Below are 15,861 nucleotides of genomic sequence, written 5' to 3'. Positions count from 1 at the left end.
TGAGAATGTGTATGTATATATATACACTTCTGAACAAGAAGTATAATTCCAATCAAAGGGAAAATGATATATATATATTCATTTCCATTTACAACTAGAGTAAGCAAAGAAGTGAAATTTCTATATCATCTAGTCTTGGACCTATTTTACAGATGATGAAACTGAGAACCAGAGAGGTAACATGGGTTGAATGAAAGGAGTACGTAGGTTAGTGATGTTTGAGGAGTGAACTATCAGTTAAAATAATGAGTCTGATTATTTTTACTTACGATCTATTAAGGGAATTTTTTAAAATGTTACAGGAGAAAGAAAAGTAAAAGTTAAAATTATTTTTAACCTAACTAATTAGCTTGTCATTTTGAAGTGCTAATTTAGGCCACTAGATAACATGAATAGGTGCATGAGCCTGTCCTTTTGCCTAGTGATGAAGCTAGCAATTCAGTTTAAGGAGACTTATGCAGAATATCTAATATTTGGTGATCTCGCTTGAGGAAAATGGGTTTCTTCCTACTTCTTGCATGAGTAGAATGGTTCATTAGTTAGCTGTGCGGTCTTTTTTGGGGACGAGGAGGAACGAGAAGAGCCAAATGTTCACACTGTGGCTATTTTCCGGGTTGTACTGGGCCGGAGAAGCCATAAAACTTGCATGAGACAACACAAGTTTGTGTGGCCTAGAAAACTGATTATCTGTCTTCCAGCCTAATACTATTTTCAGTAAGAAGTAACGATAATAATAGCAGCTTATATTTATTGAGTATTTGCTATATGCTACTCAGTAGCCAATCATTTGACATGCATTATCCCATTTAGTCCTCACTACTGTTTCATTCTCAATTTACTGGAAATTATGGCACAGAGGGGTTTATATAACCACCTTCAGAAGCTGCAGTCATCCTTTTCTTCCCTTGGTGTTTTATACTGCAGACAGGCTTCTTTTTCCCAAGAAGTCAATGCTGATTTATAGCTTTATCTTGGGTATGGAAAATAGAGTGAGTGAATTATGACTTGGTCAGAAATCTAATTTTGTGCTCAGTAGACTTGACTAGGGTCTAAAATTTGTAATAAGCAAATTTAAATACTATTTTTTTAAAAATAGGGTTTAATTTGTTGGTTCTTCTTTAAATAGGAACTTCCAGAGAGTCAATGCAAAGCATCCCACATTATCTACAAATAAAAGAAGTTCTATTAATCAGCGATCAAGAATTTCTCCCATGCCATATAATGGATCAACATTGGAAGTTCTATGTGGAATGCGAAGAGCTAACATTCTAAAACCTTGTTTTCTTAATAATTTAATAGGTATTTGTTCATATTATTAAGCCACATTCATATTTTATCTTATAAGGGCCGGAGGGCCTATTTTAATACACACTTTATGAGTTGCTACTTAAGATGTGTGTTTACTATTTTAAGAAAAAATAGAACTCAAACTATTGTAGTTAGATAAAATACTTTTTTGCCATTGTAATAAAGGCATTTTTGAATTAAACCACATTGAATCTCTGGCTTTCTTTTTATTAACATAAATGTAAAACTCATCTTTCAGTCAATACTTCTACGTTTGTATAAATAACAGTTAACTAAAGGGAAGTAAGGATTAAAAAAAGATTGATAAATGGTCCTGAAAAGGCCAGGCTAAAGTGTATCTACTTAAAACAAGAACTTAATGTCCTGGTACCTTCCCCCATTTACTTTGGAACTTATCTTGTGACCAAAATATAAAATTATGAAAGAGGTTTATTTTAAATTTCATAAAATTTAGCATAGATAAAACTGTAACTATGGTAAGTCTTAGAACAAAAAATGAATCAAATGTTGATTTGGTGGCTGATTATTTTAAATAGGATATACTTAACCTTTTGCTACATTGCCAAGAAGATTTTTATTTTTTTTTGTAAGAAAGATTTTTATAAGAGAAACTTGGGGAGCACCTGGATGGCACATTGGTTGAACATCTGACTCTTGATTTCTGCTCAGGTCATGATCTCAGGATCCCTTAGATAGAGCCACCATGTCAGTACAGAGCCTACTTGGGATTCTCTCTCTTTCTCTGTCCCCCCCTCCCCTGAATAAATTTAAAAAAGGAAACTTGGCAAGAGTTCTCAAGGGTCTGTCTGTCTTTTTGAGAGAGGATGCATGTGTGCATGAGGGAAGGACAAAGGAGACAGAATGAGAGAGAATCTTAGGCAGGCTCCACACCAGTGCAGAGCCCAACACAGGGCTCAGTCTCCTGCCCCTGGGATCATGACCTGAGCCAAAATCAAGAGTCCAACTCAACCAGTAAGCCATCGAGGCACCCCTCAAGGGTCTATCTTAATCCTGTGATTGCCATCTTATTCTTTGCCTATCTGTCATTAACCTAGGCACCCAAAGAAGCTTTTTGACTCCGTGGCTTGGGTCATCTGGGTAGAGGAACCAAACTGTGATAAAAATTACTCTCATAAGTGTTAGACTTTGGGAGATACAATCTTGCTTTTTTGATATTTTCTTATTTTAAATGTATAGAGTCATAAATATCTTTAGAATACATGGGAAACTGGTTAACAGTTGTCTGTGGGAAGAAAAATCGTGGGGCTAGTGAACTGAGAAGAAAGGGGGACTCTGAACCACATGTGCTCTTTGGCACCTTTTGAAATGCGTACTATGCGTGTGTTCTTGTTCAAGTAAAAATTTTAAATATCTGGAAAGGAAGCACCTGGAAAGGTTTGCATATTAATAAAAGTGTAAAGACATCTTGGATCATTTTTCTTCTTGTGAGAGTCCATTGAAAATGTTCAGGTTAGAATACCCCTACATGTCGTAATATTTGAGAACTAACAAGTTTCTTACGCTATTATCATTTCTTCAGATTACCATATTTTTCTAATTCTTTTTTTTAACATTATAGAATTTTGTTAATGTTTGTTTGTTTGTTTGTTTGTTTATTTATTTTGAGAGAGATCACGCAAGCAGGGGAATGGTGGGGAGGGGGGAGGGGCGGTGGAGAGAGAAAATCCCAAGCAGGCTCCACACTCCGCGCTGAGCCCAACACAGGGCTTGATGTCACAAACTGTGAGATCATGACCTGAGCTGAAATCAAGAGCCAGATGCTTAACCGACTGAGCTACCCAGGCCTCCCTATTTTTGTATATATATTTTTTTAAGTTTATTCGTTTATTTTGAGAGAGAGACAGAGTGAGTGGGGGAGGGACAGAGAAGGAGAGAGAGAATCCCAAGCTCAATGTGGGGCTCAAACTAATGAAACCGTGAGATCATGACCGGAGCTGAAACCAAGAGACGCTTAATGAACTGAGCCACCCAGGTGCCCCTAAATCTTGAATAATGTACATGAGGTGGCCTATTTGGCTTTTGTTATTTAAGGAAATGTTTAAAACATGACTCATTTGCAAATATATGTACTAACATGAGAAATTATATATATAAATGAAAAAAATTCACGTTGATAGGTAGTGGTTAATGCAAGTCCTGATTGTGTTGAATAAAAAATGTGCCTTTGTGTATATAATTTTTATAGCCAATAAATATGCATGTATTTATATTATGTGTGTGACATATACTTGATGAGTCATGAAATATGTACTTGTAGATAATGAGCATGGGGGGGGGGGCGGTGCAGATATGTCGAGTAAAAGCTCTGGAATGCCAGAAAGAAAACAATTTGTAGTGTCTGCCCTTAAGAGAGTTGGACTGGGAAGGGTGGAAGGATGCTTTTGCAGTGTAGATTCACCTTAAAAAAAACCAACAAATGCTTCTTTTGAAACTTAAAAAAATAGTTTTTAAAGAATAAGCAGGTATTTTGTTTAGTGATTACAATTTACAAAAGTCATACGTTCTAAGTTGATAGTACAAGAACTTAAAATTCTGAGTTTTCATCTTAATGGTCAAATTCTTAAACTTAATTTTCTAATCCCATTAAGAATGTATCTACCAACTGGTAACTAACATAATCCCCAGTGCCCTTGAGGCATGCTGAGTCTTGTCCAAACTAAACAACAAAAGGGTCTGGAGTTCAGAGAGCTATGGATACCCCAGATCATCCCCGTGAGAAAACAACAGTGTGGAGTGTTTGCTAGATGTTTTGCTATTTTGAGGTCTAAATGAAACCCTCAAGCTTCTGGCCTTAAGCCATGTATGGGACCTCCAAGAATAGCTAACAATCCAGTCTTCTACCTGATATTTGTATCCTTTCTATAACATTAACTTGTTGACCACCTCTGGGATACTCCATACTCAACAAAGAAGCCTATTCCCTTTCAGACAGGTAGTCAGTCCTGTTAGGAAGCTGGAACCACAATGTCCCAGACCTCACAATCCTATTATGATAAAATCATATTTCTTTTTATGAGTTGAATTACTATGGCACGGACTCCACAGGTCTGATTGCTGGGAATGTCCAAGCATACATCTTGTTCTTTTCTCAATTTCTCTTTCGTTCATTTCCCTCCACCTTACTTCCCTGAGTTCAGTAATTTTATCAGTGCATATCTAGACTATGTGCAACAGCAATCCTACCCCATTTCCCTCACCCAGTTCTTTATAAAACATGCACAGTGTGCCAAATTATTCTTAAAGATCTCTTTTCCTTCCCTGCTGCTGCAAGAGTAAAATCTAGGCCCAACATTCCAGTCCCCCCACTCTCTGGTCCTAACATAACCTTCGAGCTTCATCTGCCAATAATCTCCAGTCCTTGACTCACTATTAAAAGCAAGTCATTCTTTCTTTGTCCCTATTATAGGCTGGATTATGTCTCCTCAAAATTCATATGTTGAAGTCCTAACCCCTGAGACCTCAAAATGTGACTATATGTGGAAATAGGGCCTTTAAAGAGGTGATTAAATTAAAATATGGCAGTAAGGTAGGTCTTCATACAATCTCTTGTACTTCTATGAAGAAATGTGGACACATTGAGGGATAACAGAGATGCACATGTACAAATAAAAGATAATGTGAGGGGTGCCTGGGTGGCTCAGTTGGGCGCCCAACTTTGGCTCAGGTCATGGTCTTGCCGTTCATGGGTTCGAGCCCCGCATCAGGCTCTGTGCTGACGGCACAGATCCTGGAGCCTGCTTCGGATTCTGTATCTCCCTCTCCCTCTGCCACTCTCCTGCTCATTCGCTCTCTCTCAAACATTAAAAATAAATTTTTTTAAAAATTTTTTTTTCAATGTTTATTTATTTTTGGCACAGAGAGAGACAGAGCATGAATGGGGGAGGGGCAGAGAGAGAGGGAGACACAGAATCGGAAACAGGCTCCAGGCTCTGAGCCATCAACCCAGAGCCTGACGCGGGGCTCGAACTCCCGGACCACGAGATCGTGACCTGGCTGAAGTCGGATGCTTAACCGACTGCGCCACCCAGGCGCCCCAAAAATAAATTTTTTTTAAAGACTATGTGAGTCACAGCAAGAAGGCAGCCATCTGCAAACCAAGGACAGAGGGCTCAGAATGAAATCAACACCGCTGAATCCTTGATCTTGGATCTCTACACTCCAGAACTATGAGAAGTAACTTTTTGTTGTTTAAGCCACCCAGTTTGTGGTATTCTGTAATGGCGCTCTGAGCAAGTTAATGCAATCCCTAACTCTCCCATACATTTGTTTATACTACCTAGAATATTCCCTCTCTCTTCTGCCCATCTATGTGTTCTTTACTCTTTGAGCCCTCTCCTCATATATGACCTCATGTATTGCTTTCTCAGACCACCCTGATCCAAGCACCGAATATTTACAGCTTGGTGTTATTCGTTCTCATAGTTCATCTCCCTGCAAATAGCTGGAAAACTTGTTGATATCAGGCTTAGAGATTTATACCTTATTTCCATAAAATATCTCAAACATACTAGATGCTCAAGAAATATCAACCAGTTAGAAGGTTTCAGGTACAATAATAGAAAACTCTACTCAAAAATGGCTTAAACAATAAGGAAAATTTATTTCCTATAACGAGTCCAGAGGTAGAAACTTTAGACTTCATTAATTCTTCAACTCAACATTGTCACTGTTGTTTCCATCTTTCTTCCAGCTCCCTTCACAGTGCCAAGATGGCTGGGCTATTACAGGAGGTGTACATGTAGAAACAGCCTCATTAGAAGAAGAACAGAAAGAACTTTCTTCCAATGCACATCTTTTCCGAGCACCACGACCACCCCGGGACATTGTGTCTCATTGGCTAGAATTATACCATCTGCCCGTTTGTAAACTAGTCACTGGCCTGGGAAGTAGGATTAACTTGATTGGTTGAGAGGAAAAAGGATTTGCCCATGTGCAGGAGAGTAGTCAGTTGTACGGATTCCAGAATCTGTCAGTAAAACAAACAAACAAACAAACAAAAACACCAAACATATGTGTGAGGGGGAGGAGTTGGGCTAAGAGCAATATTTATTGAACACTTAATATGTACCAGTCATTGTTAACCACTTTCAATGTAATAACTCATTTAATCCTCACCACACCCTATGAGGCAGAGATATTATTCCCGTTTTACAAATAAGGAAACTGAGGGACAGAATGAAGTAACTTGGCCCAAAGTCACACAGCTACCAAGTGGTAAAGCTGGGATTCAAACCTAATAATCTGGCTTCAGAACTCATGCTGTCAGCTACCATATATTTCCTCTCTCTCAACCAAAAGTATTTGCCTGATTGTATATATACAAAATGATTACAAGAGTATTGACATCATTTTGAGTGATGATGACCGTATCGACTCCTTCCTCCTACACACTCTGAGGGAGTCAGTATTTGCTCACTTCAGTGAATGACAGGTAGTCATGGCAGACGGAGACATAAGTGGCAAATGGAATGCAGCAGTCTTACTGGATGAGTTGCAATATGAACACATTGGTATCTGTTCTTGGGCTCTCTCTTTCTCAATCTAGGGAGTTCCAGTACAAAGAATGAGTAAAGCTTATTCATCTGAAATATTGCCCAAACTCAATTTTCATGGGAAACTGTCCTGTTGTTTTTAAATGAATGCATGTGCCCAGAGGACCTGGACTTTTAAGTCCCTTTGGATTCCCAGTTCCATGAGGGGTAATAGCACATACCCACCATGTGTATTTCTTTGGACACCCTCTCCTATTTCTCCTCAGCACATTTATGTTGAAGCCTATTTCAGAGAAGGATACCAGGGCTATATCATTCTTAAACTTGTTAAAGCCAAGAAATACAGTAAGCTTCTGCTTAAACTTAATCATAACGTTCTCACATCCATAATTCTTTTATGGACCTAAATAAGAGGAACAGAATTTGAGGCCATGGTCAGATCAGCTTGCCTCGGTCTCTATTTAAGCCCTGAGTACAGGCTGCATGGTCAACCTTAAATTCCTTGGACATACTTGTTACTTCACATTCTTTCATTTAGGCTACTTTGCCAGGGACTTTAAAGTAGGAACGGCAGATGCAAACATTTGAAGCTGTAATGTAAATAGTGGTATTTCTAAAAGTAAAAGCAGTTAACATTTCTGTTTTTAGATTTTCACAAGACACCTTAAAGTTCCATGACGTCTGGCAGGCTGGCTGAGATATGAAGTTGGGTCATGTCCTTCAAAGCCGGAGGCCAGGAAGTGGTGAGACAAGTTACCCAGCTGGTGGGTGAGACTTGCCAATCACCCAACATCTTCACCTCAGCACAGCATTTTTGTTCTCTGCTCATTATGCCTACACATTAACTGTTACGAAATGACTAAACAGAACAAAACAAAAATTAGGTTTCCTCATGTAAAAATGTCCCCGAAACAGAAATGCTAGTGGTAGATATGGAGAGGTTTAAGAAAATTTTGATACTTAACCAAAAAAAAAAAAAAAGGTATCCAGGATAAATAAACAAGTAGACAGTCAAATGTGGAAGAACCTGGCTCTCTGTCACAAATTATTTTATGTGTCGTAACGCAAGCCCAGAGAGCCCCTCTCTAAAATGGTGGAGGTCCCTTTCCTATAGAAGCCAAGGGGACAGACTCTGAGCCGCTCAGTCAACACACAGGGCGAAGTCCGCCACTGCCCCATTTTTGGTCCCTCTGCTGCTGTTTCTCTACATTCTCTACTGTAGCTGTTTTTCTTTTTTTTTTTTTTAATTTTTTTTTTTAACGTTTATTTATTTTTGAGACAGAGAGAGACAGAGCATGAACAGGGGAGATGCAGAGAGAGAGGGAGACACAGAATCGGAAGCAGGCTCCAGGCTCTGAGCCATCAGCCCAGAGCCCGACGCGGGGCTCGAACTCACGGACCGCGAGATCGTGACCTGAACTGAAGTCGGACGCTTAACCGACTGAGCCACCCAGGCGCCCCACTGTAGCTGTTTTTCTATGAAACTCCATCAGCCTACTGGTCAGCTTGGTCCTTGGACACTGCTCTCAGCCACTAATGCTCTCACCACCTCCCACATCCCTCTGCCTCATACTGATCTCACCCCACCTGGTCCTTTCCCCAAAGCACCACCCACCCCAGCTGTTGTGGAGCAGGGGCTTCCCGGAAGGCTTGGTGATAAAGGGGAAGGAGTTCCAGCACAGTACAGCACAAAACTTAATGTCTGGACATGACCTCTGCCACAGGGAGTTTCTCTTTAAGGACGACCTCATCACACCCTGCCTTGGTTGAAGCAGGACAAGACAGTGGATATGAGAGCAGGCTCGGGGCCGACATCCTAGCTCTGCCACTCTCTAATTAGGGAACCTTGTGACCCTCTCTAGGTTTCCATGTCTGTAAATGGAGCTACCAACGTACCTTCCTCCTCAGATGTACGTGAGGATTCAATGAGGTAAGCTGCATAAAGCAGGCATCAGCCACTGTGGCTGGCACAGAGGGGTTGCTCAATAAATGATAGCTGTCAGGGCGCCTGGGTGGCTCAGTCAGTTGAGCAATGGACTTCAGCTCAGGTCATGATCTCATGTTTGTGGGTTCAAGCCCAGAGTCAGGCTCTGTGCTGACTCTCTCAAAAATAAAAATAAAAATAAAAAACGTTAAAAAAATAAATGATAGCTGTTGTTGTTATGAGGGGTAAGTTGCCCGGGCTCCCCTCTCTGAACCTGTGATTAACAACCTTGCTGCATCACACACACACACACACACACACACACACACACACACACACTACATCCCTATACTTAATACAGAAAATCTTTGAGAACGAGTCTGGGATCGGTAATTTCTTCAGCACCTTAGGTGATTTTAATATGCAGCCAGATTGAGAACCACTGTTGTAGACTCTTTCCACATCTTCCCCTTTCTCTCTTTCCTGGGCCACCTCTCACCTTTCTGTAGGCCTCCGAGAGAAACTCAGGATTCTCCTATGTTTCCTCCTTTTTTTTTTTTTTTTATTTATTTATTGAGAGAGAGAGAGAGAGAGAGACAGATTGTGAGTGTGGGAGGGGCAGAGAGAGAGAGAGAGACACAGAATCCGAAGCAGGCTCCAGGCTCCGAGCTGTTAGCACAGAGCCCGACACGGGGCTTGAACCTACACACTGTAAGATCATGACCTGAGCCAAAGTCGGACGCTTAACTGACTAAGCCATCCAGGTGCCCCTGTTTTCTCCCATTTTATTATAAGCATAGCATTTTTACTCTCTATGACTCATTCTAACCATCTAGGCTATGCCCAAGGGGCGTTGGCTTTCTCACCTTCAAAATATTGTATGTGTTTTTTTCTCTGGCCATGAAGTACATGAGATTTTATTCAGTTGTTGCTTTAAATAACCTTTTTTGTTAAATTTTTTTAATGTTTGTTTATTTTTAAGAGAGACAGACAGACAGAATGCAAGTGAGGGAGGGGCAGTGAGAGAGGGAGACACAGAATTGGAAGCAGGCTCCAGGCTCTGAGCTGTCAGCACACAGCTCGAACCCACCAACCACGAGCTCATGATCTGAGCCGAAATCAGACACTTAACCAACTGAGCCACCCAGGCGCCCCAATTACATGTTTTACAATAGCAAAAAGTTACTATAGTTCTCCCCAAATTGGGTTATTGTGTAAGTGTCTGCATGTGTTTCTTCCAGACTAGGAGATCAAGGATTCTAGCTGTGGGACACAAGAAGCTGGAAGCCACTGGACCACAACTTAGCAATATACATGGAGTACTTATAAAATATTTCTGCAGATCTCAGGGGATTGTCAGTCTTGGATATTTATTAGGAACACCTGTTGAATGTTAAAACCCAGACCAAATCTAGGCCTCATCCCAAGAGATTCTAGTTTCATTGATCTGGAGTAGTGTCTGTGCTGTTGGGATTTTTTTTTGTAAGTTTATTTATTTATTGAGAGAGAGAGAGTGAGAGAGAGAGCAAGCACACGTACCCATGTGGGGGGGAGGGGCAAAGAGGGGGAGACAGAATCCCAAGCAGGCTCTGTGCTGTCAGCGCAGAGACTCACTAACCATGAGTACCTGACCTGAGATGAAATCAAGAGTAGGCTGCTTAACCAAATAAGCCACCCAGGCACCCACAGGGTTTTTTAAATCTCTCCCAGGTGATTCCAGTGAGCAGCCACTGATCTTTGGAAACTGGTCTTGTAACTTCAGTTTTGTTTTGTTTTTTCCCAACCACCATCAATGCATCAATCACTGCATTAATCCTCTGTTTCTCAAACTTGTCCCATTAAAAGAATCATTTGGGATGCTTCTTAAAAATACAGATTCCTGGGCCCCATTCCAGGCTTACTGAATCAAAATCTTCACAAAAAATTTTTTGATAGTGCCCATATAAGTTTTATCAGTCAAATGTGGGAAACACTACATTAATTCAACTTATCTTGGCCCATTTTCAGTTGATTAATATGTACTTCATTCATTTGTCTGGAAAATTTTAATGAGCACCAAATATGTGCCCAGCATTGTTTTAGCTGCTAGGAATACACCAAAAAACGAGACAATTCCATGTCCTCTGTCTAGGAGCAGAGTAAACAAGCAAAGAAATTAATTTCAGATAGTGACAAATGTCATAAAGGCCAGAGAGCAAGATAAAGGGCTAGAAGGTGATATGGAGGTACAGGAAGCCATTGTTGTAAAAAGGGTGGCAAGAGAAGTTGCATCTGAACAGACAACTGATTGACGAGAAACTGCTGAGAATATCATTGCAGCCCCACTTATACCATTTTTAATCTCTACGTCTCATCTCTCCTAAATGATATGGGCTTTTCTTCAAGGTCAGGGACTGTCTCTTATATTTTTGTATTCTCTTGTAGCAACCAGTGTAGCACTTTGCACAGGTAAGAACTCAGTGAATCACACTAGATTCAAAAGCATTTCATCCTTAAACATACCATTAAACACAGCCAGCAGAGGATATAGCAAGTTCCCTGATTACTAAGTAAAGGAAAATCCAGGAAAATACACATCAATCATCAGATACTCAGCCCAAGGTTAGACTTTCTGCTTACTTCCAGCTGCTTGCCACAGTTACAGATTCTTAGTGGAAAATCTTTCAAACATGCCAAGATCTGGTCATCTGCGCATGACTCCACACTGGTGAGATCCAACACGAAATTGTGATTATCAGTTTTTGTCAGCTTACCATTTTGTGATGTAATTTGTTGCCTTTTGTATCCAACATCTCAACTTCTCCAACTTCTATTTTCATGAGGTAATCAGCTGAGCTTCTCAGAAGGCCACTGTATCCTATTATGTTTCTAGAAGGCCAAAGGAGATTCTTTAATACAGCCAAAAATACTCAGAAGGTTTAGTGAAACCAATTCAGATGTCTGGGGGAGGTTTATCACAATTCCAATTTGGAATTCACATGGCTTTAGGAAGGCTTTTCATTTCTTACAGGATTACCCTGTTCTTCAGATGCTTTCCTTGGGCCAAGGACAACACAGCCAGTACTGGAAGGCTCACCCAGGGGAAAACATCATTTGGTAAGGAAATTCCTGAACAAGGACTATTGAGGCCAGTGTGTTTCCTACCAATTCTACAACCGATTTGCTGTTTGACCTGAGCAAATTATTTGCCCCCTTTGAGCCCCAGGATCCTTAGATGTAAGATATAATGTCCTTTTCTCTGATGACACTCTGATTGTTATAAAGACCAAATGAGGGGCGTCTGGGTGGCTCAGTCAGTTGGGCATCCAACTTCGGCTCAATTCATGATCTTGTGTTTCGTGAGTTCAAGCCCAGCATCCAGCTCTGTGCTGGCAGCTCAGAGCTCCCTTCAGATCCTTCATCCCTCTCTCTCTCTCTGCCTCTCCCACTTGTGCTCTCTCAAAAATAAATAGAACATTAAAAAAAAAAAAAAAAGACCGAATGAAATTAATGAAAGGAACGAGCACTTTAAAGCATGCTAATTGCAATGGCATTGCAACATACCATTATTGTGGCCAAATAATCTACCTTGTTCTTATACTCCATATGGTAGGTGTCCTATTAGCCTCTCATTTCTGCAGTAAAACTTCAGAAGTAAAATTCTGCCAGGCACGCCTTCCCCACTCACAGCTGTGCTTTTGATAAGCTATCCTTACTTATCTTTGCTTTCCTACAAGGGTGTGCTTAGATTGCCCTCTGCTCGGAGTGATGTGCTTTAGTGGTGTCCTCAGTGACTGTGTCCCCTTGGCTGACTTCCTGAGCATGGCTGTCATTTGGCCCATCATTTGGCGCTTGGCATCTCCTGTCCTGTTGGTTATTGATGTCCTGGGTACAGGGACTATGTCTGTAACTACAATGTCTTACTTGGAGGAGAGGCCCTGTGATTTATAACTCTTTGCCTCCTTAGCTCAAGCAAACATTTTCATTAACAGTGACTTTTAGGGCTGGTACTTGGTGGAATAGGGTCCTCCCAAAATTCATGTCCACCCAGAACCTGTGGACCTGACCTTATTTGGAAATAGGGTCTTTGCAGATGTAATCAAGTTAAGATGAGGTCATACTGGATTAGGGTGGTCCTAAATCCAGGGTCCGATAACCCTAAAGAAGACAGAAATTTGGACACAGAGAAGACACACACACACACACAAAAGAAGGCTAACGTAGTAAAGGAAACAAAGTCTGAAGTGATGTTTCTGCAAGCCGAGGAGCGCCAAGGAGTGCCCTTGACCACCGCAAGCGAGGAAGAGACAGAGGAGTATTCTTCCCTAGAGCTTTCAGAGGGAGCATGGCCCTGCCAGCCCCTTAATTTCAGGCTTCTGGGTCCAGACTGTGAAAGAATACATTTCTACTGTTTTAAGTCACCTAGTTCGTGGTAATTTGTTACGGCAGCTCTGGGAAACTAACAGGAATACTGAGCGTGCTGCACAGCGTAGCAGAGACCTTCCGTGGCCACCATCCAGCCTTGGACAATCAGCTTTTGGAAGACTTAGGGCACTGTTTTAAGGAAAGGGAGTAATTGATGGCAGTGAATAGAGAGGGCAGGGAGAGAATGGGCATGGTCTGAATATAGAACAATCCAAAACAACGTGCCCAAATTTTATGCTAAAGGTGTTTTTTAAGGTCCCATCATAGAAACAGTTTGCTTTATGACTAGTAAGTAGGTTGATCTGGGAGTTGGAGACAGGGGAGCAAGTGAGTGAATGGATACCCACTTTTTAAAAAAAAATTTTTAACATTTATTTATTATTGAGAGACAGAGACAGAGCATGAGCATGGGAGGGGCAGAAAGAGGGGGGAGACACAGAATCTGAAGCAGGATCCAGGTTCTGAGAGGTCAGCACAGAGCCTGATGCGGGGCTCTAACTCACAAACTGCAAGATCATGACCTGAGCAGAAGTTGGACCCTTTACCGACTGAGCCACCCAGATGCCCCTGGATAACCACTTTTGATTGGATATATTCAGAATAAGAAAACTGGTCTCTTTGGGAGGAATTCTGTGAGTGTGGCTTTCGTAACGCCCCTTGCTTGAGATAACCAGAAGCTTCGGTGGTGCGAGTGGGGGCTGGTGTGGGCCGGTGGGCCATTCAAATCCCAGTCTCAGAGGCCTCAGTCTCCTCAGCTGTTAACAGTATGGATACTTGGGGCAGCCCATCAGGGTCTGAGTTCTGGCTCTTCCATTTATTGGCAACTTATTTCACTTCACCTGCTTCCCTCTTGTCATCTATAAAATCAGAATAGAAATGGCACCTCTTTCGTAACTTTGTGATGATTACAGGAATCTGTACAGATATCTTAGAATAGCGCCCAAGATGGATGATAGAAGCCTTACTTGTTTTTATCATCATCTTCTTCGTGTGCAGACGGGGGAGACAAGCAGAGTGAATTACCTGATCTTTAGTGACTCTTGCAGAAAAAGGAGGTCCCACTGGGGAAAAGGAGATGAGTGCAAAGCTGGCCATTTACTTGAAAGTGTCTGCAAAACGGATCTTGAAGTATTTGCTCCCCTGGCACAGAGAAGTTTTTAAGAGGCAGAGTAGTGTCAGAGTCTCTACTACTGTGGACAGACTCTAGATCCTGGGAGTAAAGGATACGGAGTCTTATGCAGTGCTCCCTAGTTGGGATTCACTGGGTGTCAGAGTCTGGTCTTATCTGGCTCTCCACCCACCAACCAGGCATATGGCAAGCCCTTAGTCAACACGGACTGACACTGAAGGAAGCAGCAAACCAGCTGTGACTGACTTGCCTCGTGGGCCTCCTGTTCTAAAAGTCAGGCCCTAGGAGCCTCTGGCCCTAAAAGGAACAGGAGTGCTGCAGGAGACTTCTGGAAGTAGACAACTGCCAGCACAGATAAAGCATCTGAGATAGGGAAACGGAAGGGACTCCATTTTTAGAAAGGCTCCATCTCTGCTGTTCTTCTGCTAGGCCCCATTTACTCATGTTCTATTTTTTGCGTTTGCATAAACCAGAGGAGCTATGTTCCCACTCCAAGGGGGAAATAAGAAAGTTATTCTCTGAGTTCTGTCCTAAGTTCTCAGACACCGGATAACGTCTAAGAAGAGCCAGATCCCAAACTCATTCCAGGACATTAGCTTCGATCAAATCTGGGCTGACGCTGGCATCAACACCGCGGACCTTCTAAAATAACACCTAATATTCACCTGTCATGTGCCTTTGGCCCCTCTCCTGGAATCCTCAAGGAACACATACCCTGGACACCTTTCCAATATAAATCCCTAACCCAAAGCAACCCCTAGACTCATTCCCCCTTTGGAGTCTCCCAGACACTCCCTCTGCTATTCTCGGTCACTCCCGCTATTCCATAAACTTTTCACATGTGATTTCTATCCTGCCCGAAGCCAAGGGTCCTTTTGGTTCGTCCTTTGGGGCCCCCCTCCCGTGTCCTCAGACTGGCCTGCCTGCATCACATCCACTTCCAAAAATTAGTATATTTCAAGCTGTAGATATTTCTTAGTTGGTTAAGTGGGTCTGAGCTTGCTTTCATTCAATTATTCCGGGATCAGGACTGGTACCGGATCCCACGCCCTCAAGGCCTGACGCCCTCACCGACCCCCCCACCCCCAGCCCGCCCCGCTTTCTCGGGTAAAAAGGAAGCCTTCGAGTGTCTATTTGGCATGTAGGCACTGACGGAAAACAACTTTGTACCCTATTTATTGGCCATAAAGCTCCACCTTCCCACGCTGTTCCTAGATATTCCTCCCGGCTGCGTGGGACACTGTCCCAGTCTCACCAATGAGAGCGAGGCAAATCCTGCAGGGCCCGAGCTTCACAGAGCACAGCCTTGGGGGAAAGCAAGGAGTCGCAGATGTAAGTTTGCTTTGTCACCGCCCTCTGAGCGACTTTGGGCAAGTCTCTTGGCTCCCCGGACCTCGGATTTCTCGTCTGTTTAACGCGGGGAGGCACCCGAACCTGGATGACGCTCAGGGCAGCGGCGCAGAGCCGCGCGGCTCGGCCGGAGCGGAGCGCGCCGCGCGCGCCTCACAACTTTGTCCCAAGCTTGGAGCGGGGACCCCGGAGTGCAGGGGCGGGGAGCTCCCGCTGCGGGAGCGCGGCGACGG

The 15,861-nt window shown here is 42.5% G+C and overlaps 1 protein-coding gene and 1 long non-coding RNA gene across 2 annotated transcripts in view; one reads left to right on the top strand and one right to left on the bottom strand.

Moving 5' to 3' along the window:
* The window catches only part of ANKRD31 (ankyrin repeat domain 31), a 144,451-nt gene extending 142,962 nt beyond the window's left edge, over positions 1 to 1,489 (top strand). The window contains exon 26 of the mRNA XM_032593356.1: positions 1,127 to 1,489. Coding sequence (XP_032449247.1) covers positions 1,127 to 1,272 — 146 coding nt within the window. The 3' untranslated portion in view covers positions 1,273 to 1,489. The remainder of the gene's footprint in view (positions 1 to 1,126) is intronic.
* Positions 1,490 to 5,905: 4,416 nt separating this feature from the next.
* On the bottom strand, positions 5,906 to 15,802 carry LOC115519273. Its single transcript, XR_003970449.1, has 3 exons — positions 15,534 to 15,802; positions 11,499 to 11,613; positions 5,906 to 6,295 (listed from the first exon to the last, which is right to left on the bottom strand). It is a non-coding gene; the product is annotated as an uncharacterized LOC115519273 (long non-coding RNA).
* Between the last annotated feature and the right edge of the window lie 59 nt (positions 15,803 to 15,861).

This window comes from Lynx canadensis, chromosome A1, assembly GCF_007474595.2.
Source record: "Lynx canadensis isolate LIC74 chromosome A1, mLynCan4.pri.v2, whole genome shotgun sequence".
Lineage (NCBI taxonomy): Eukaryota > Metazoa > Chordata > Mammalia > Carnivora > Felidae > Lynx > Lynx canadensis.
Note: the sequence above shows the minus strand (reverse complement) of the source record. Positions and strands in the feature narration are given on the sequence as shown.